At 46.8% G+C, this 22541-nt stretch overlaps 1 protein-coding gene across 1 annotated transcript; it reads right to left on the bottom strand.

Moving 5' to 3' along the window:
* Positions 1–5696: 5696 nt before the first annotated feature.
* LOC128328433 (collagen alpha-5(IV) chain-like) lies at positions 5697–22292 on the bottom strand. Its single transcript, XM_053258419.1, has 15 exons — positions 22199–22292; positions 20227–20244; positions 18725–18751; positions 17582–17656; positions 16443–16523; positions 16302–16328; positions 14320–14364; positions 13350–13418; positions 13170–13265; positions 10549–10575; positions 10315–10368; positions 7680–7751; positions 7440–7499; positions 6160–6195; positions 5697–5830 (listed from the first exon to the last, which is right to left on the bottom strand). Exons 1-15 carry the CDS (start codon positions 22280–22282, stop codon positions 5771–5773), a joined length of 831 nt encoding a protein of 276 aa, XP_053114394.1. The 5' UTR covers positions 22283–22292; the 3' UTR covers positions 5697–5770.
* Between the last annotated feature and the right edge of the window lie 249 nt (positions 22293–22541).

Genomic DNA, 22541 nt, shown 5'->3' with positions numbered 1-22541 from the left:
GGTAATTGAACTTAGACCTGGTCTACACATGCAGCAGAATAAAGTGGCTGAGTGGACCATACCACTTCAAATGGCAGGAGGAGATTCCATCTTAATACTCCCCTTAGTGGAGGGGGGAAAAACCCCTGCTTGTTAAAAAAAATAACAAACAAGCACATTGAGGAGAAGGTTTCTAGCACAACCTATTCTTTGATAAACTAGTTTTCTACCTTCAGAAATGTTTTTGCAATGTGGAAGATTAAAAAATATGAGACACCCCACCTTGCAGTCTGAAGTGCGAGAATCCATTTGTCCACCTTAGAATTCTACCTCTCATTCAGCAGTGTGGGTAGGAAAGCATTAGTAGGGCTCGGAATAAAACTACATCAACGCAGGCTACAGGGGATTATTTCAGAGCCAGCAGAGGCAACACAACAAGAGAAACTACTACTTAGAAACTCAAAATACTAATTTCCAGCTTGCCAGCATTGAAAATGGACAGTGAGCATGCTGCCAGGGAAATGGGGGTGTGGGGGAGAAGAATGTGCACCACCAGGAGGAAAGGGTGGAAGGAAAGGGGGCAGCAGCTGCTTCAGGCACCGGCAGGCACCACGGGGTTGACTCAAGTCAGTCCTGACATCCTTTGTAGCAGAAGACCCCAGTCTCAAGGATGGTTAAAGGGTCTCCTGTGGAAGAGGGCTGAGAAAGAACCCTCTCTGCCTAGAGAGTTGCTTCCAGAGTGGACAATACTAGCCTAGGCAGACCAATGGTACGACTCATGAAAAAGCAGCTCCATAGCTTCAAAGGGAGAGCTGTTCGTGTGCAGCGCTGGGATTGATCCCTTCCCTGCAAGCCCAAGTTTTGTACCAGACTTTTACCTGGGTTAAATGGCGCACACTTGCCCTTTACCCCAGGTACGGAGTCTCTGTGTAGGCTCAAGCTGCACACGACCCAAGTCTACACAGAGTCGGGTGCCTAGAGCACCACACTCCTTGTGCGGTGCATTGCAGGATTCCTGGAGGTCGGGACAAGTCCCGGCCTCCAGAGATCTGCGCTGATCTGTGCAGCGTGAATCCTGTGGCTGAGCAGCAGTGAGCCGAAGAAACATTCAACAGTCGTCTGCGGGGAGGGGGGGGCAGGGAGGTGAAACCCTGCCTTTCTGCTCCCCACCATCCACCCACCCATGAGTATAGCCTTATTATATATTTCAAATAGGGGAATTTAGAGTTTCTGTAATAAATTAGAAAAAAAATATGGGAATCATTTTTAAAGTTTTTGGAACAGATTACAGGAGCTATAGGGAAGAGAATCATTTCCTGTGATCTGATTCAGGAAATTTTTTCTCGTTTAAGGTTAATATTGGATCAAGTGAAAAATATAAAATCTTGGAATTTGTGACAAAAGTCAACTTCATTCTCTGCTAGGCATTTAGACTCATAGCTTATCGAAATTGGGAAATACTCACTGACATAGCTTTGCCATTGTGTAAATACATTCAGAGGCTGCAGGTCTAATTCCTCACTGGGCAGGTTCAGACATTACATGGAATCTCAGCAGCCGCTCAAAAGAGGTTGTGTGGAGCTCAGCCGCTATCCAGGTTCTGTGTGACATCTGAACCCACGCAGTGAGAACTGGGATGCAGCTCGAGGCCTTCCTGTCATTTGCTTTTACCAATAATCCACTTTCTGTCTGTGATGTTTGGACTTACTTGGTCTCCTTTTGGTCCCACGGGGCCTGGAAGACCCTAAAAAGCATGAAAGAAGTCCAACAAAATAAAAATCCAGTTATAGTATTCTTATTGCTTTGCTGTAGGCTCTAAAAACGTGAGACAATTTATCTTCAAATATAATCTAATACACTAGAATGAGATTCTTTACATTCCTAATGTCTGTTTAAACTGAGGTCTTCCTTCATCTTTTGAAAGCAGAAGATGATCCACCACACGGAAAATCCATATATTTGGGAGAAAGACAGTTAGGTTGGGCACTCCAGGCAGGGCTGCCATCAGCCAGGGTTGCAGATTCCCTAAGCATTTGAGGAGTTTCTCCTCAAAGAGCCTTTCTGTCCCAGAAGATTGCTTCTCCCACCACCAAATTTCCCTCCCCTCTTTCCTGTCAAAATTTAAGCGAGATGCTGTTCCTCAAGCTTTCTGTGACTGCATCTCTTGCATCAGCAATCGACCAGAGGCCTGAGGGGTCACGCCCATCGTAGGTAACAGCTGCCTGAAGAAGAAGTAAGGAGACATTTTCTACTGGCCTTCCTGCCTACCACTGCCCAATAGGTTTGTCAGGGGGCAGGGCTCAGTGGCGAGGCTTACTGAGTGGTCCTGGGCTCGGCAGTGGACCTCTCTCTCCTTTCTGGTGGCAAGACAGAAGGAGAAAGACATCTGCCACCCTGTTAAATTTCTTGGAGCTTTGCACCATCAACAGGGGCTTGTGATCATGGCCAGCTGCTTGTCTCCCTGATGACACCCAGCACTGAGAAAGGTAAAGATAAAGGTAAAGGTAAAGGTAAAGTGTGCTGTCGAGTCGGTGTCGACTCCTGGCGCCCACAGAGCCCTGTGGTGGTCTTTGGTAGAATACAGGAAGGGTTTACCATTGCCTCCTCCCGTGCAATATGAGATGATGCCTTTCAGCAGCATCCTATATCGCTGTTCTCTGGGAAACATACCAGTGGGGATTCGAATGGGCAACCTTCTGCTTGTTAATCAAGCATTTCCCTGCTGCTCCACTTAAGGTGACTTTACTGAGAAAGGTAGGAACATAGAATATAGGTAACTCAGGGGAGAGAGGTTGCTGTGTGCATTATGGGGGGGCTGGGCTGTCATGTGCCATTGGGGTGCCCAGCATAGCACTCTGCGCGAGGGCCCCCCACTACCTGGTGCCAGCCTGATTCTAGTGGCAGGAAGTCATCATGACACATAGAGAAAACGTACATCTTAGAAGGCAAGACAGCTGGCTCCTTTGGAGCAACCTGCCAATGAAGCCCTGATGATGGTGACAAGAACTGCTTCAGCAAGGCAGCATCTGGACTGTCCTGACAATAACCAGGGCAGCTGGTGGGCAGGCTAACCAAGGATGGGTTGGGAAGGGCTCAAGTGAGCCCTTTGGGGACAGGAGACCATCGTATTTATTTATTGAGGTTCTACACATGAGCAGTGTGTAAAGCCTGGGAGGGTTAAGTGGGGAGAGCGGGATTAGCCCACTCTCCCCACAGATGATCACCCACGGAGGCCTGGGTAGCCAGACTGGCCGCCCACTTGACTACTGGCTCCATCCCAGAGCCGGTAGGGGCTGCAGGGATTGGGTGCCACCTGGCCCCAGAAAGTCCCAGGATGCTCCATGCACGTGCGTGGGGCATCCTGGGGAGACCCCCAAGACCGGGAGGCTTGTTTGAGCCTCCTGGCGGGGGTCTCCTCGTGAGCTGCCGCGGCATGGAGCCACACTGTGGAGACTCATGATTCCCCAAATGGGGTTACCAGAGTGCTCACTCCACTAACCTCATTTAAGGGGAGGGCTACTTTGGCAGGCTAGCTGCCAGAGAACCATCGGGCCTGCCCGTGAGCCCGGAGGTTCTCACAATGGGGGAAAACAGGGCTGGGCTCCTTTAGCTCAGTTTTCCCCCATTGTGAGAATAGCCTCATTATTTATTTTATGAATATATGCTACTTTCAGAACTTTTTTTTGAAAAGTGATATATAAATATTCATAGTAGTAGTAGTCATCGTCGTCATCCTCGTCAAGTAATTCAGTTCCAGGCAACTCTGACACTGTGGCTCATCAGATCTCATGACTGGCTTACCGCGATTCCTTGAAGACCCTTCAGCCCTGCTTCTCCGCGCTCTCCCTGCAAAGGAAAAAACACAATGTCTCATTGGAGGCTACAACGATGGATCAGTATTTGTTAGACTTTCTTCATCAAGAGTGTCTAGAAGACGATGGACCCTTGTAGTCTACAGAGGTTTCACAGGCTGTGTTTGGGAAAGCCTTTTGGTGGTGGTGCAAAGCAATCAACTGCAGGGTGCAGTAAGAGGAGAGGTCAGATAGGGAAGAACAGAACAAGACAAGACTCACCTTCATGTCGCTCCAAAGCATACACATCCCACCCCAGCCAGCTGGTGACATGCACACAGCCCTATGCTTGGGATCTATTTTATCAGGCAGTTACATGATGGGATTACAGCTGACAAGCAACCCTAAGGCCAAGCACATTAAGCTCCAGACTGTACCAACACTGTCACAGGGACGTCAGAACCCCGCTCAGAGTGACACGATATCATGATGTAACTGCACGAGAAAGGGAATTCTGAGTGGGGGGGATGGCAGTAGGGCTGCCATATTCTGGCTCTCCAAATCCGAGTACCCCAATTTGCAAATTATTTAAATTGGCTTGCATATAATTTGCATATTATGCAAACTAACAGATGTATTTTCCAGTTGACTTGTATTTGTTCTGGATATCTACCAACAATAGTTGGGGAAAATATCTTTACCTGACAATTCTCCTTGACATATTAACAACAGCAATAGAACAACAACAACAAAAGCACAGGTTTTTATTAGTGCTGCAATTCTGTACACACTTATTTGAGAGGAGGAGATCTGATTGAGATCAACAGTGCTTGCAATTCTGTATACACACTTATTTGAGAAGAGATCTGATTGAAAACAGTGCTTGCTTCTAAGTAGGCATGCACAGAATCCTTAAAGAAGCCAGTCCTTAAACATGACAATACACATCCTAGAAAATAGGCAGTGATCTATCCTCTCAACTGCCTGATAAGCGATCCCCTGCTGATAAAAAAACAAAGGCAACATTCCTCAGGGGATTACTGTAATGAAAGCCACACAGCACACAGAAGATGCAGGGCAGAGGTTTCTCAGGCTGCTTTCTGCTCCGCCAGTAAAATCCAGGCAAACCTGACAGCACATTTGAAATCAGGGCAAAATATTGGTGATTTCAGCAGTGGGGGCGGGGGGAGCCAGATTTTGGGGGATGCCTGAAATTCCAGGTGACATGGCAACCCTAGTGGGCAGCCACCTGCCAATGGGAAGAGTGCTGCTATTGCCGTCAGGCATATGTTCCATGGCCCCATGTGATACCCAACACTCTGCTGAATCACCACCAAAACAGCCTCCCCCGCCACCATTGTTGCTGCCTGTGAATTGGGCAGTTAAGTAGGAAGGGGCATTTAGGTTTATATTCCCATACTAGAACAAAATCAAACTCATTTCCCCAGTCCCTGATAGCTTAATGTTATTTATTTCCATCAGTTTGAGGTCTTACCTTTTCCCCTTTAACACCATCTTGGCCCTTTTTACCCTAGATTTAAAAAGCGAAACAATTATTCATAACAACCAGCTCCATTTGCAGAAACTTGTAAACATGGAAGTCTCACGCTTTGCTGGAAAATGAACTATAATCTATGGACTTTTTTCTCCAAGGAGGGATGCTGTGAGGTTGCATGTCAGCATGTCTGGAAGGCCCCAGCGGCTTCTGCCTCATCAAGACTCCAAGAAGCTGGTTTTCTCTTCCTTCTGCTGCTCATTACTTACCATTCTAACCATACATACTCCCGCATACTCCTTTTTGATGATTTTATCAGCATGCAGGCCAACCCACGGTCTGTCTGGATACCCAGTGATTGGAGCTTGATTGAGGCCAAAATATCAATATCTGTATGAACATTTTAATTATATTTTTCAAAAATGTAAGAATTCCCATTTCAAACCAATTTCAAAACATCGTTCCAAACATTTTATCCATTTCACAGCTGGGAGGAACTGCATTTTCATTGCCTTCCTACCCTTGAACCAGTTGGTCCTTCTGCCCCTGGCATTCCTTGTTCACCCTAAAGAGAGAAAAATAGGGATGTTAAGTGTCAAAGAAAACTATTTGTCTGAGGAGCTTCTCATTGCAAGTAATGGAACTGAGTAGGACAATGTTGGACAGAAAGGTTTTTTAAAGTAAAATTAAAAAATAGCTGGAGTTATTTGCAGAACGTATTCGTCCCAATCATACCCGCACAGGCACAACTGACTGGCAACATACAGTCAGGACTGCGCTATTCGGCAACTGCTATTTGCGAAAACTTAAAGAGGTGGAGATGCATTCACACACCTGTCATAACCTGCATCCTGGCCCTCTCTCAGGTTGGACCAAGCATGTTTCAAAGCTCACCTTCTGCCCTTGGGATCCAGGAAAGCCCACTGCCCCCTGCAAAGGAGACAGAGAAGGGAGTTCATCTTGGGTTTTGAGAGAGAGAAACAAACAAACAAACAAACAAACAAACAAACAAATAAATATTAAGTGCACAAGGTCACCTAATGAGCCTCATGGCTGAGATGGAGCTTTCAATTTATTTATTTATTTATTTATTTAATATACTGCCCGACTCGAAAGGTTCTAGGCGGTGGGAGACTTGGGTTTCCCACCCCCATAAATCCTCTAACCAGGGCTGCCCAGCTTCGGCTCCTCTGCAGATGTTGGCCTACAGCTTCCATAACTCTTTCTATTTGCTGCTGTGGCTGGGGATATGGGAATTGTAGTCCCAAAACAGATGGAGGGCCCAGGTTGAGCAGCCCTGCTTTGACAACTATACCACACTTCTCACTACGGCACATTAGGTGGGTGCTGCATGCAGAAGTCCCAGCTTCAATGGCCCCACGATACCAGCAAATAAGCATCCATGAAGACAGATGGTTCTGCTTTTAGCCAGAGTTAATGGCGCAGCGGGGAAATGACTTGACTAGCAAGCCAGAGGTTGCTGGTTTGAATCCCTGCTGGTATGTTTCCCAGACTATTGGAAACACCTATATCAGGTGGCAGCAATATAGGAAGATGCTGAAAGGCATCATTCATTCATTCAATTTTTCTTATATACTGCCTCCTCCAAAGACTCGGGGCGGTGAACAATAATTACAAAAAGCAACTTTACTGGGAACAGCCTATATTCTGCGACAATATCTATAATAATAACAACAACAATATTGATAATAAAATTCAGCCATCCCAGGTCCTTGGGAAGGACTCGATGTCTGTATAAAACAAACCAGTCAATAACACCTGTCTGACTGTGTAAACAAGAAATAATAATAATTAATAAAAAGGGCAAACGCCTCATCTCATACTGCGCAGAAGGAGGCAATGGTCACCCCCTCCTGTATACTTCCAAAGACAACCACAGGGCTCTGTGGGCGCCAGGAATTTACACCGAATCGACGGCACACTTTACCTTTACCACACATGGATCAAATACCACTGAGGATCCTTCTCAACAGGATTGCCTCATTGCCATCAGTGACAAGATAAATGGTACCTGCTCATAGAATTCCCATTCCCCTGCTCTCTGCCTCTGAGCTCTTAAAGGATCCAGAACTTTGCTCCAAATGAACCTACTGATCCTGCACCTCAATAATCCAGAGGTCGTTTGTTCAGCTCCTGGTGGGAGCTACACCCACCTTGTCTCCTTCTGTTCCTTTTAAACCAGGGATGCCTGGCATGCCAATCCCGACCTCGCCCTGAAAATTAATCAGGAAAGCATTATACAAGATACTCCTAGTGTGGGCGACCTGGAAGAATAGCTTTTCTCTGTCCCATCCAAAACTGGGTGGACTTGCTGACAAGAGGGCAGATGTTCCACAGATGCAATTTCTTCCTTTACAGTTTTTGAATACGAATGGACTCTTAAGAACCAGTACCTTTTCGCCCTTCGGCCCAGAAACTCCAGGGGGGCCATCCAGCCCTATTGGCCCAGGTAAGCCAGCTTTTCCCTGAAGAGAGGTGGAAAAAGAGGTTCTTGTTTCAGGAAGGTTTCCATGCCCACTCTACCTGTCGGTCATGCCAAACTCTGGGGGAAGTTGAGCAGCCAGCATCTAGTCTTTCGCCCTTTAAGAAGCATCTCCTAGAGGAGTGTTGTGTTGCTGCAGAGGTGGAAGAGGGCAGGCTGAGAGGTCCCAAACCCCCATAGGCCAGCTGAGAGGTTGTTGAGGCACAGGATGTCATAAGCAGGAAGAGAGATGGCTCAGGTACCCCCAGGGCAGCCCAGGGTATCATGGTGCCTGTGACAAGATGTCAAATGCTGCCTTGCCCTTGCCCCTGGTGGGAGTCGGCTCCCTTTTCAGAACTGACCCTTGAAAGCTTTGGAAGTGGTGCATAGGGTGGGGAGGAGGGAAGGTTGCCAGCAGCCTTTTCTTCTCTCCTCCTCATGCTTCGTGCAAGCTCTGTGAGGAATATGAGGAGAGGTTGCCCTTACAAGGATGCAAGAGTCAGACTGGTCCCTTAGCTGCTCCAGTGATTGGGGAGGGGGGGATCTTGCTGCCCTGTTGCTGCCCCAATAATCTACCACCTGAGGCAACCATCTCCTCTTGCCTCATGAAAGAACCACCCTTGGGTACCCCTGCACACACTCCTGCTGATGCTCAGTGAGGCTGAACTGGGTGTCACCAGTAAAACGCAACCAGAAGTGCTCTCGGGATCTGCAGTGTCTGTCAAACATATCCTGAGCTTCAGGGCTGCTCTGCAGAAGAGAAATAATTATTTTTTTAATTAGTAATCCATATAGTGTTATCTTTATGTGTGGCACCTTGCAGAGCAGTCCCTGCCCTGAGGAGCTTACATTCAATATAGCGGGTGGCAACACAGGAAGGAGGGGGTGAGGGTGGTGAGGGTAACTGAGAAGAAGGTGCATTTGGTTCAGTTACACAAACCAAGGTTTGGTTTCAGTGGGGGATAAAAACTAAGGGATTGTGTCTGTTTCACAGAAAAGATGAGTTAAGAACATAAGAAGAGCCTTGTTGAATCAGGCCCAGGTGGCCCATCTAGTCCAGCATCCTATTTCTTACAATGGTCCACCAGATGCTTCTGGGAATCCCACAGGCAAGAGCTGAGAGCATGTCCTCTCTCCTGCTATTACTCTCCTGCAATTGATATTCAGAGGCATCGTGCCTCTGAGCCTGGAGGTAGCCTCTAGTAGTAGTAGCCAATACTAATAGCCACTGATAGACCTATCTTCCATGAATTTGTCTAAGCCCCTTTTAAAGCCATCCAAGAGTTTCAAAGGGAGAGAGAAAGGATCTTCAGATATGTCCAGTATTTGAGAACGCTTGGAGACCAGAGCTCAGGTGCACAGCTACTAAGTGAGACAAACAATGTGAATGAAATATTTGAGGTTTCTGAGCCAGGTCCCCTCCCTGGGATCTGCTAATTGTCCCAGCAACTAGTCCTGACTATCCCAAGCATTAATCAGCATGCTCTCAACCATGGCCTGTGAATGCCATGCCACTGAGAAAAAATTCCTTATCTTACCCAAATCCTTCTAGCTTCCCTCCAGGCTCCTACAAACATGTCTCCAGATTATAAAGACTAACATAATGTGAGGAGCTCCAAAAGGATCTCTCCAAACTGCGTGAGGAGGCAACAAAATGGCAACTGCTGTTCGGTGTAAGCAGGTGTTTTAGTGATGCATATCGGGGCAAAAGAACCAACCTCGACTTCACATATACACTGATGGGGTCTGAACTGTCAGTGACTGGCTAGGAGAGAGATCTTGGGGTCGTGGATAGCTCATTGAAAGTGTCAGTTCAGTGCAGCTGTGAAAAAGGCCAATTCCATGATAGGAATAATTAGGAAGGGGGTCGAAAATAAAACTGCTAATATTATAATGCCCTTATATAAATCTATGGTGTGACCACATTTGGAGTACTGCGTGCAGTTCTAGTCACCACACTGGACATTAAAGAACTGGAGAAACGTACAGAAGAGGGCAACCAAGATGATCAGGGGCCTGGAGCACCTTCCTTAAGAGGCAAGGCTAGTCTACAACACCGGGGGCTTTTTAGTTTAGAAAAAAGACAGCTGTGGGTAGATATGATAGAGGTCTATAAAATCATGCATGGTGTGGAGAAAGTGGATAGAGAGAAATTTCTCTCTCACACACACACAACGCTAGAACCAAGGGTCATCCCATGAAACTGAAATCCGAGAAATTTAGGACCCACAAAAGGAAGTACTTTTTCACACAGCACATAATTAATCTATGGAATTATCTGCCACAGGATGTGGTGATAGCCATTAGTGACAAATTCATGGAAGACAGATCTATCAATGGCTACTAGTCTGGTAGCTATAGGCCACCTCCAGCCTCAGAGGCAAGTTGCCTACAAATACCAGTTACAGGGGAGCAACAGCAGGAGAGAGAACATGCCCTCACCTCTTGCCTATGGGCTTCTCAGAGGCATCAAGTGGGTTACGGTGTGAAACAGGATGCTGGACTAGATGGGCCTCCTTGCGCCTGTTCCAGCAGGGCTGTTCTTATATTCTTATGACGATACTCACAGTCTCTCCCATTTCTCCTTTTTCTCCCTTGATGCCACTCTTTCCCCGAGGGCCCTGGGTAACACAAAGAACCATTTTACTGACTCATTAGCATTACTGTAGTAGCTATGAGGGCCGTGACCTATAATCACTGCCTTAGAGGGTACTATTCCTGTGCAGTAGGTGTCTAAATCCCTCCACCCAGTGCAGGGCAATGCCAGGTTGAAACTGTGAGTAAAGTAATCAGCCACTTACTCTGATCCCAGGGTCCCCTGGCTCACCCTGAAACAGACAGAATGGAGAACGAGATCGCATGAAAAGACTCTTTCCACAGGTCTGGCTCAGACCTCTAATAATCTGCATTGCCACTTACATGCCAGGAATTTGTTTGAAGGAACCTGCAACTTCCAGGATTTTCAAGAACAACTTTAGCCCTATCCAGGGGCATAGCTAAGGGAGAGGGGGCCCATGTTCACCCGCTCTCCCCTAGCTATGTCCCTGGATAGGGCTAAAGTGGCTTCACTCAACATTTACTCTGCAGCATGAAGCCACATGTGAATAACTACCAGGGTAAATAAAAGACCTGGATAGAGATAAATTTTTCTCCCTCTCTCACAACACAAGAACCAGGGGTCATCCCATGAAACTGAAGGTTGGGAAATTTAGGACCCACAAAAGGAAGTACTTTTTCTCCTGAAGGAGGAGAGCTGGACTTCTGGTAGCAAGCATGACTTGTCCCCTTAGCTAAGCAGTGTCTACCCTGGTTGCATATGAATGGGAGACTAGAAATATGAGCACTGGAAGATATTCCCCTCAAGGGGATGGAGCCGCTCTGGGAAGAGATGAAGGTTTCAAGTTCCCTCCCTGACTTCTCCAAGAAAGGGCTGCGAGAGACTCCTGCCTGCAACCTTGGAGAAGCCACTGCCGGTCTGTGAAGACAATAATGAGCTAGATGGAGCAAGGATCTGACTCAGTATATGGTAGGGGTGTGCAATTCGGTATTTTTGGTGTTTCTGTTCAGACCCGAACCGAAACACCCCTGTTCTGTTCTGTGCCTGAATTTTGCTCACCCGAATCACCCCCGATTCGGGTATGAAAAAAAGGTCCTGGGGCCAAAAGAGAGGGGTGAGGTGGTATTGCCCAATGGGTGGAGGCTACCACCCAAATTTCAGGGGGATTGGGCAAAGGGCTGGTTTTGGTGATTTTTTGAAGTTTTAGTGTCTTTGGGGCAGATCGGGGGCAGAAAGTGGGATCTGGGCCAGAAGAGTGGGGTGGGGTGGTAGTGCCTAATGGGTGGAGGCTACCACCCCAATTGCAGAGTGATTGGGCAGAGGGCTGATTTTTGGTGAATTTCTGAAGTTTACGCATTTTTAAGGTTTCACCCCATTAGGTAGAATGGGGGGTGTATCGCTTCACTTCGAGGGGAAAGGGGTGGCCTAGAGCGGTGTGGGGTTGGTGGTAGTGCTGGGTAGGGGCAAGAAAGCTACCTGAATTTTTTCAAAGGATTTGGCAGAGGGCTGATTTTTTGTTAATTGTTGAAGTTCATGTCTTTAAGGTTTAGATTCTATGATAGCAAATTAGAGTGGATTCATGGTGTGTCATTGAAAATCTCATTTGCTATCATAGAATCCACACTCAGAATACCTCAGAAACAACAGAACCCTGTACGCCATGGGTTAGAAACCCATGGGGGTGGTTGGCACCCTATGTGCACTACACCACCACTCGCTCTGGGCCACCCCAGCACCCCCCAAGTGCACTTATGGGGCTGCTGAAAGCTCCATTCTATTATAACTTCATACAATTCACCAAAAATCAGCCCTCTGCACAAATCCTTTGAAAAAATTCAGGTAGCTTCCTTGCGCCTACCCGGCACTACCACCAACTCCACACTGCTCTAGGCCACCCCTTTCCCCACGACATGAAGCAATACACCCTCCACTATACTTAATGGGGGGAAACCTTAAAGACGCGTAAACTTCAGAAATTCACCAAAAATCAGCCCTCTGCCCAATCACTCTGCAATTGGGGTGGTAGCCTCCACCCATTAGGCAATACCACCCCACCCCACTCTTTTGGCCCAGATCTCACGTTATGCCCCCTATCTGCCCCAAAGACACTAAAACTTCAGTAATTCACCAAAAATCAGCCCTTTGCCCAATCCCTCTGCAATTGGGGTGGTAACCTCCACCCATTAGGCACTACCACCCCACCCCACTCTTTTGGCACCAGGAACTTTTCAATTAAAGTAAAAGGAAAGCAATTTCTGCATTGAAATCAATGGAGGCAAAAAGGCGGGAAATTCAAAGAGACGTCAAACTAAAAATGGAGGGGGAAGAAGAAGACAAGGCTGGCACTTTTCTAGGGCACAAAAAGGAGACCCGAAAAAACTGAAAAATTTGAACCCGAAACAGGGGTGATTCGTTTCGGGTCCGAAAATTATCGGGTCTCATCATGGGTGATTCGGTTTGGCTCCCAATCACCCGAAATTGGTCGTTTCGGGCACAGATCGTTCTGTGCCCGAAACGTTTTGCACATCCCTAGTATATGGCAGCTTCCTATGTTCCTAGGAGGCACCTTCCGTGCTTGTCAGCTAAGTAGCAGCTGGGTTGGAGGACTGTCCCTCCTACCTCATTCAGCAGCTGGGTAGGTTCAAAAGCTCAGACTTGTCTATGCTGATTGGCAGTGGCTTTCCAGGGTTTCAGGCAGGGAGAGACCTTTCTGAACCCTACTGTATCTAGGACCCTTCTAACTTGAGCTGCCAGGAACTGGGAAAGTGGAACCTTTGGCATACATAGCATCTGCTCTACAACTGAGTTACATCTCCCCACCCCCAACTTTTAATTCATGGCACCTGCTCAGAGCACCATACACACCTTGACTGATGTTCCAGGCGGCCCCTGTGGTCCAGGGAGTCCTGGTAACCCGGGTGGGCCTGGCACACCGGGAACTCCTGGCTGCCCCTTCTGCCCCTGAAATGATTTTAATAAAACATCTGAGCGGTGAAGCCTCTGTTGCATTATTAACAACAGCAGTAACAAGAATATTTCACTTACAGCGGGACCAGGTGGTCCATTTTGCCCTGGAATGATTTCCACACCTCCTAAAACGTATCCTGGCTCCCCCTGCAGAACAGGAATTTTTTTATTTATACACTGCTCAGATAACCTTTGAAAATACCATTCAAAACAAATCGAGAGGACAGAAATGCCACATGGCATAAATGTCATCCAATTTAAGTAGAGCATAGGAGCGATATCCTCACACACGTATAGGCCAGGGGTTCCCCAGCGAGGGTCCCCAAAAGGTGGACTGCATCGTCCATGATCCCCAGCCACAATGGCCTCTGCATTATGGGAGCTGTAGTCCAACTATATCTGAAGAGCCAAGTTTGGGAACCCCTGGCCCAGATGTTTAGGGTAGGAAAAGGACCCTCAACGGCCATCCACTCCAAACAGCACAACTTTGTATACCAGACTTCAGGACTGACAGCCAACTACAGGACCTTCTCACTTGTTTTCCCACTGAGCTATGGGCATTTCCCTAACATAGGAAGCTGCCTTCTACTGAGGCAAACCACGGGCCACTCTAGCACAATCTTGTGTATAGGAAGCAGTTCCCCAAGTATTCAGGAGAGGGTCTTTTCTACCCTTGCTGCCTGAGATCCTTTTAGCTGGAGGGGCCAGGGACTGGACTGAGGACCTTCAGCATGGAAAGTAGCTGCTAGGAACCTGTCCACCATCTATGGGCCCTTTCACAAGAGTTAAAGCATGTTAAGGACTTGTTAAAGTTGGAGGAACTGTGTTATCAAAGTCATACAAATACACAAGAACCAAAGAAGGGTCTGGAGGTAGACAATACGGCAGCATGGATGAAGTTAAACTGACTTGGGTGGGGACAGTGCCTGTTTGGAAAACTGGCTAGTAACCTTGTACATGCTGCCCAGAGTTCCATGATGGAAGAAAGGAAGGATATAAAGCACTAGGAAGTGCAGCAGGAAGATTCTAAGGCACAAGGGGAACTCACTCTGTCTCCTTTTGGCCCAGGAGGACCGGGATATCCAGGCGGCCCCTAGAATGCAACACAAAGAATTGAGGATTAGCCAATTGCTAACATTTTGAAGTGAAGAACTCACTTGCAGTAAAACAAACCAAAAATCCTGCTTGTGTATTGGAGGAGCAGTGCAGCCTGCAGTATTCTCCAGATCTACTGTACCTGGGTGCTGGGCAGTCATACCTCAGCAGATCCCTTGAGGTCCTATCCTCTTGCCCTGAAGGGGCAGAATAAGGCACTAAGGAAAGGAGGAGGATCAAAGGAACTAACATTGCACCAAGTGAACCTCTCAAGCTGTTTCTTGGATCAGCGCAAGGATCAGCGCAAGGGAGTCACAGGGAGAGAATGACTGATGAAATATTGATTATAGTCAACATAGATTGAGCCTACTCTGCATTTTAAAATAGCTAAACTCTGTGCTTAGGTAACATTAGTTTTTGCACTGGTTTGCACCCAGTCAATATCTGAAATTGTCTCAGTTCCCTGCCTTCTCTTCCCTTTTCCTTCTCTTTCACCTGCCCTTCTCTTGGGTTCCTGTCTATCACTCCACTGACTGTTCAGTAACCTTCCTCCAGCCACTTTGTTTCTGGGGTTCTTTTCCTTTATTTATTTGTTTAAAAAATATATATATATACTGCCCCAAAAGCAAGTCTCTGGGCAGTTTACAACAATACAATAACAACAGATAAAAAGATTAAAATGTAACAATTAACATTTAAAGCACTAACACTATTAAAAACACAATTAAAACAATATCTAATGAAAAGGCTAGGTGAACAAATGCATCTTGGCTGCCTTTTTTAAAGTTGCAAGAGATTGAGAGGCAGAGATTTCAGCAGGAAGTCAGCCTCGGAGCAGCAATGGAGATGGCCTGTCCCCGCATAGCCAACAGACAAGCCGGTGGCAACTGCAGACGAACCTCTCCAGATGATCTCACTAGGCAGTGTGGTTCATAGCGAAGAAGGCGTTCTCTTAAATACCCAGGGCCCAAGCTGTTTACTACTATGAATATTTATATACCGCTCCTCAACAAAATCCTCAAAGCGGAAAAATAAATACATAAATAAGATGGCCCCCTGTTCACAAAGGGCTCACAATCTAAAAAGAAACATAAGGCAAACACTAGCAACAGCCACGGGAGGGATGCTGTGCTGGGGTTGGATAGGGCCAGTTGCTCTCCCCCTGCTAAATCTAAGAGAATCGCCACTTTAAAAGGTGCCTCCTAGGGCTTTATAGGTTATAACCAAAACCTTTTGCCTGGAAACTTATCGGCAACCAGTGTAGATCTTTTAAGATAGGAGTGATATGGTCTCTCCTAGATGACCCAGAGACCAACCTGGCTGCTGCATTCTAGACTAACTGCAATTTCTGGACTATGTACAAAGGCAGCCCTACATAGAGCGCATTGCAGTAATCAAGTTCCCTACCTCCTGGGACCTCTGATTATTCCTCAGCCTGCTTCCATAAAGCAACTTCCCCCCCTCTAGGGCATACAAGAGGTTTTATTTGCACCCAACTAGTCAACTTTTCCTTCTCTCATAGAAGCTGGATTGCACACATTCCACAGCTTTGCTTCTTGAGCAGTCAGGATATTTGTGAACATTCTATGGCATTGTATCCCAACCCACCCACTCGCCCACTTCCCGATAAAAGCTGGTTCAGGCTGGTGGGTGTGGTCAAGGAGTTGCATGCTCTGCTATGGTTAGAACAGGAGACCAGAGAGAGAGAATGGAAAGATGTCTAGATCACCTAGAGATCATCACTGCCTAGAGATGTACATATCAGGCAGTATAGAAATATGATTGATTGATGAATGAATGAATGAATGAATGGTCTTATGGAAGAGACAAAAGCTGAACAAGCCCAAAGGACTGAACTAGCAGTTTTCATTTCTGAAATGGAGTGAGAGAAGGAATGGAACCGTGGTTGGATAATGGCAGCATATTGCAACTTACAAGATCACCTTGGATACCAGGGAGGCCCTGTCAATCAAAAGAGAGAGAAAAGCAGATTTTGCAATGACTGAGTATAATAGGTTTTTCTTTAGCAAGCCCAAATTTTCTCAAGTGTTTTGAATTCAACCTCCAGATTGTTACCATCAGTCCAGGGGAACCAGGCGGGCCTGTTCGCCCAGGCCTGCCAGGCAGTCCAGGAATCCCATCTTTTCCAGGTAGTCCCTAAATATTGGGGGAACAAGCAGAGTCAGATTGGAGGGAGCCTTTGGAGGAGTGCTGGACAATGCCTACATCAAGCCATTCCTGACGAGTGCAGGAAATGCCTTCCCCCAATGAGTCCCCTGCAGTGTCCCCTCTAACAGGGATTCCCAGATGTTGTGGACTACAACTCCCAGAATCCCCCCAAGCAAAAGCCATTGCAGCTGATCCCAGATCCCTGTTAGAGGGAACACTGGTCCCCTGGGGCTGAAAGATCCAACAACATATTTTACTCCAAATGATGTCCTCCCAAGAGTAGAGAGGACAATTTAGTTTCTACAAGGAGCCGAGCATTTTCATAATATACAATGGTAACATTTTTGTATTAAAGTAATTGTTATAAAAGCAACAGTGAAATAACATTTTCATTCAGTTAAAGCCCATTGTGAACAGCCGTAAGGCAGATCCAGTTACTCACTGTGCCCTTTATTGTTTGTTGGTCATATTTATATACTGCCCTATATAGAATCTCAGAGCGATTTAGAACAAGCTTCAGAATCTTCTGGCACCAGGGATGGCAGCAAGACATTTTGCCGCCGGAGGCGAAGGACAATATGACGCCCACCCCACTCATTTGTGGATGGGTGCTCAGCATTCCCAGGCTATGCAGTGGAAACGTTCGAGCACACTCAAATTACAGTATATCATCAAGCCAAGGAGTGGTGGCAAGAGCATTCCCAGCTACTACAACAAATATTAATATACTGCTTTCCAACAAAAATGCTCAAAAGGGTTTACAAAAATGCTGAAGTGGTAAGTAGAGAGATAGAGGTAGAGGTAGAGAGATATTCCCTGTCCCCAAAGGGCTTGCAATCTAAAAATTCTGGCGGTGGTGGGGGAGAAAGAAGAGGTGTGTCCCAGCAAGACAAGGAAGGGGAAATGAACTGTGTGTCCCAGCAGTTATAAGATACGATTTTGCATGTTGCAGGGCACCAGACATTGTTATTGAGATTCTCCACCCCACATTTGCAACAGTCACTCACAGATTAAGCTGTTGAGATAAACAACAGGATGTCACTCACCCGCTCTCCTTTCTCTCCCTTGGTGGCAAAGCTAAATGGGTCATAACCTCCTCCACTGTGCAGTCCTGTGAAGCTCTTGGAAGGGAAGTCAGAAGTGTCATTCATAAGAACATATAAATATAAGAACAGCCCTACTGGATCAGGCCCAAGGCCTATCTAGTCCAGCATCCTGTTTCACACAGTGGCCCACCAGATGCCTCTGAAAAGCCCACAGGCAAGAGCTGTGCCCTCTCAACTGCAGTTGCTCCCGTGCATCTGGTATTTAGAGGCATCATGCCTCTGAGGCTGGACGTGGCCCATAGCCAGCAGGCTAGTAGCCATTGATAGACCTGTCCTCCAATCAAGCTGTTCAATAAAGATATTATTGTCCTCCCCTTCCCCACTTCCCCAAATCAAACCATTTCATAATACTAATCTGGTCCTCAGATGTTTACAAATGGATTCTCTGGGGTCCCCAGATGTTGTTGGACTACATCTACATCAAAGTAGTCTTGAATCCCATCAACCCCACAATGGCCATTGTGGCTGGAAATGATGGGAGTTGTAATCCCAACATCTGGAGACCCACATTTGAGAACCCCAGGATTGTGTTGCTCAATGCAGATTATAGAAAAACCTAATGGCCCTGCTGAATCAGACTAAAGGGCATCTAGTCCAGCATCCTACTTCTCACAGGAACCAAACAGATGCCTTCAGGAAGCCCCAAAAGCAGGGCTTAAAAGCAAGAGGTCTCCTCTGCTGTTGCATGACCACAGTATGTGATTTCCAAAGGTGGAGTGCAGTTGAACATGGAGGTTCTGATAAGCCATTGTGACTAGTAACTCCTGATAGAACTTTCCTTCTCCAGTAATGTGTTGAATCCCCTTTTGAAGCCATGTAGGCTAGGGACCATCGCTACATCTTGCGGCAGCAAATTCCATAAATTAATGATGTGGAATCTAAAGAGAGCCCTTGGTTCACTTGGGCTCTTATCAGGGAGGAAGTTCCACTCAGTAAGTTACATCTGCGCAGGCCCACAAAGGTGCTCCCAACAGAGGACGGATAGCCAACTTGTCCATCAAGATTCTTCCCCATGCCTTTAGCCTCCTCCCTTCAGATCATGTAGCCACTCAATGGGGCAGAAGAAGCTCCCACATCACTCACCACATCTCCAGGTGGGCCTTGGTCTCCCTGTGCAAAGAAATAGGGGGGAAATTAGCAACAGCAGAAGAAGAACATTTTTACAGCAAAAAATAACAATGCTGGTGCCACTGTAGCCTCTTGGGGACCACATTGCACATTATAAACTGTGGCATAGCCAGAGTCTGTACAACTAATGCACAACTTTTAATTTGTAAACCATCCAGAGATTTTATTGGGACGGTATATACACATGACCAACAACTAACTAACTAACTAAATAAAAAAATAACATCAGCCCTCCAGGTGTTTGCAGACTACAACTCCCATTATCCCCTGCCACAGTGACCAATAGTGAGGGATATTGGGAGCTGTAGCCCATCATTTGCAGGAGGGCCGGAGTTGTGCAGCTCTGGTCTAGTGGTCGGTGGCCAAGATGACAGGAAGCCCTATGACAATGTTAGGGACCTGACGGGGTTGTTGCACAACTTGAAAGGCAGCCCCGATGGTGTTGTGCAACCGGTCTGCCATGGAATGGTTTAAAAATGCTTCTTGGCAGCTGTGCAGTGCTCCTTCCATTGTTGGAAGCTACTTGAATTATGGGAAAGCAGAGACTATTCCAAATTTACTTCCTCCAGGCAGCCCATAGTCTTATTATCCAGTGGTTGTTAAATTATATTGCATGATGACCACCGTTCTGGCTTGCATTTAATTTGTGGACGTCTATATTCTTATTATATGACTGCCACATGAGAGAAAACTGCCCAATTGCTCCGGAACCCAATTGTACCCTTTTGGTCCCAAGTGTCAAGAGTACACTTTCCCTTCTCCTTACTTTCATGAAGGAAGAGATCACATCCATCTTTCTTCTTAGCATATTGCTCTCTTGCAGGCTTCCCTAAATCCTTGCCTAAATATTTCTCACTATGGAATCTGATTCTGTCCACTTGGTTCCAGTCACCATCTGGAAATGACTTGGGAGACTCTGAAGATGATAGCCTTCTGGCAATATTTGAATCTACTGATTCAGAGATGGAATTTGAAGGTATTGCCGAAAACGATGGTGACAGGAAACTCTGAGAGTCATCCAACAACGAACCCCATCCCATCCCACCTCTCTATCAGTTCTGAGCCCAGAGGTTGCCCCCAACTCCTCTAAGCAAGTTTGTAAATAAAGTTGTGTATGTTACCTACTCTGTTTTCTACCACTACATTCTTACTCCCTGTCACTGAAGTATATAGAAACATAGGAAGATGCCTCATGTCCATCTAAGTGTGTATTATGCACGTGGGCACATCAGAATCAGAAAAGGGTGGTAAATAAGAACCACTGATGTTCACAGAATCACATTTGAAGAATCTCAACATTCAACATTCCTATCATCCTCATGGTTTGCAGTCCAAAGCTTACTTCTTTATCAGTCTTCCTTAAATAAGAAACCTGTTTCTTCATTTGTACAATGCCTGAGATATGCAAGGTTTGTGTACCCTGGGCAAATAATCTGTAAGCATGGTGGAATATTTACCTTCTCTCCTTTCTGAGCCTGTAAACAAAGAAAATACCAGCAATATTTATTTATTTATTCGATATCTATACCACCCTTCCAAAAATGGCTCAGAGCGGTTTACATAGAGAAATAATAAATAAATAAGATGGCTCCCTGTCCCCAAAGGGCTCACAATCTAAAAATAAACATAAGACAGACACCAGCAACAGTCACTGGAAGTACTGTGCTGGGGGTGGATAGGGCCAGTTACTCTCCCCCTGCTAAATAAAGAGAATGACCACATTAAAAGGTGCCTCTTTGCCAAGTTAGCAGGGAATATGCCTTTGAGGAGGACAGCAACTTCCTTGGAACACTTTGTCTGAGCTACTAGTTCTATTGAGATGACCCACCTCAACAATCCTCTGAACAACTTCTGAACAAAGTAGCAGTTACTACTCTTATTTTTCGTGACATGTATTTCATTCTATAGCCCGGTCTTCAACAACTCTAGGTGCTTTTCTATCTCATAAGGCTTCCCAGTTCCACTTATTTCTCCAGCCAGGGGCATGGGGACAAATTAGTCAGGGGGAGATGACCATCCCTTGGCTGCCAGGGTTTGAAGGGGTTCCAAGGCACCCTCTCGGCCAGGGTGTCCCCTTGCCCCCTCCCACACCAAGCCAGCGAAGGAAGTGTTCACCAACTGGGAGTGCAAAGTGAGCCCCTCTTCTCCTCTTCTTCTCAGCCAGTCAGTGTTTCAATGAATGGGAGAGGGTTCAAACTGACCCTCTCCAGGACAGTGGCCACGCCCCTTCATCTGACATCACATGCAGGGGGAGTGGCCAATACTGGGGCTGGGGCCTGTCAGAACCCCTGCAGAGCTTCCCCAGTCAGCGGTTTGTGGAATCGCTGACTGGGAGGTTTGGCCCCGGTATTGGCCACGCCTCCTGCATCTGATGTCAGATGCTTGGGGGGGGGCATGCAATTAAAAACTAGAAATCCTAAGGGGCGGGGGAGCCACTAGAGGACTTTGTCCTCCAGCTGCGGACAAGCTCCCTACGCCCCTGTATCCAACCTTTCCCCCTCTTTCATTTGTTTCCCATAATTATATCTGGGTATCTCTATTATTAAAGCCACCTACTGGCACAGCAGGGAAGTAACTTGCCTAGGGAGCAAGAGGTTGCCGGTTTGAATCCCCACTGGTATGTTTCCCAGACTATGAGGAACACCTATATCAGGCAGCAGCGATATAGGAAGATGTTGAAAGGCATCATCTCATACTGCATGGGAGATGGCAATGGTAAACCCCTCCTGTATTCTACCAAAGAAAACCACAGGGCTCCGTGGTCACCAACAGCACAACTTTATCTCCATTATTATTCTTTGGCCTGGTTCACACAATCATTTGAATTTAGGATTCAAGTTGGTGACCAGCTTTAGAGTGGTTGTGTGAACCTACGCTACGGTGGGCACTTCAGATTCATCTTGGGACACAAACCAAGCCCGGTAATCTTGGCATGGGTTCACACGATCGTTGGTTACTGACTTTAAACCTAGATTCAAATGACTGTGTTGGCCAGGCCTTCCCCCCACTTTTCCTTTGGTTATACCTTGGAATGGTCATCCCTTTCTTGCAATGTGTCCTGTTGTACTTGATTGCCTCTTCTTCACAATTTGGGTACAAACTGGGGGTAGAGTGTTAATATCTTCCTGGATGTATGCTGCTCTCTTTCCCTTACACATGGGTGGCAGAGGCAGCAGGGCTTTGGACATCCTTGGATGGGACCAAAGGGCAGGCCTGCCTCATTACAGCACAGGCAGCCCACCACCCTGCATTTCTCACACTGCCCTGCTGCCTACTCAGCAGTCTGGAAGCAAAACTACACTAAGGCACAGCAGACTGCATATGTAACAGGTGCGCCCTAGAAGGGGACTTGCTCTTGGGGTGTGACTTGAGGCACATTAGCCAAAAAGGCTGCCCACTAGTGGCACAACACAGCATTGCCTGGCTTACCTTTGAACATTTGGGGTCACAGGGCCCTTGCGGCGTCTGCATTGCCAGAGAAGCAGAAGGGCTCTCCTTCTCATCAAAAACCATCTCTGGCTTGTCCACCTCTTTGTTAACAAGCTGCAATCAAAGTACTTGGGTTAGGCTGTTCTCCCCAAAGAGAGCTGGGGTTTTATCCCCTGAGACTGAGAAACTCTTGCTGATTCCCAGAACTGCAGATTTCTGCCCACAGACAAGGAGAGCAGAGCATAATTTGCTTCTAAAAATCTCATACAAATTTCTCCCCAGCTTGTGAAGTTTCAGCCGAGGCTGGGAAGCCTGGGGCTACGACACAGCACGGCATCCCCAG

This window comes from Hemicordylus capensis, chromosome 5 (genome assembly GCF_027244095.1).
Source record: "Hemicordylus capensis ecotype Gifberg chromosome 5, rHemCap1.1.pri, whole genome shotgun sequence".
NCBI classification, from domain to species: domain Eukaryota; kingdom Metazoa; phylum Chordata; class Lepidosauria; order Squamata; family Cordylidae; genus Hemicordylus; species Hemicordylus capensis.
The sequence above is the reverse complement of the archived record's forward strand: the minus strand, read 5'-3'. Positions and strand labels throughout refer to the sequence as shown.

Coding starts and splice junctions, on each gene's coding strand:
- LOC128328433 (XM_053258419.1), bottom strand. CDS start 22,282: ATGGTTTTTGATGAGAAGGAGAGCCCTTCTGCTTCTCTGGCAATGCAG. Junction 16,524..17,581: donor AGGGAGAGAAAGGAGAGCGG/GTGAGTGACATC, acceptor CCCAATATTTAG/GGACTACCTGGAAAAGATGG. Junction 10,369..10,548: donor CAGGGGACCCTGGGATCAGA/GTAAGTGGCTGA, acceptor TGTGTTACCCAG/GGCCCTCGGGGAAAGAGTGG.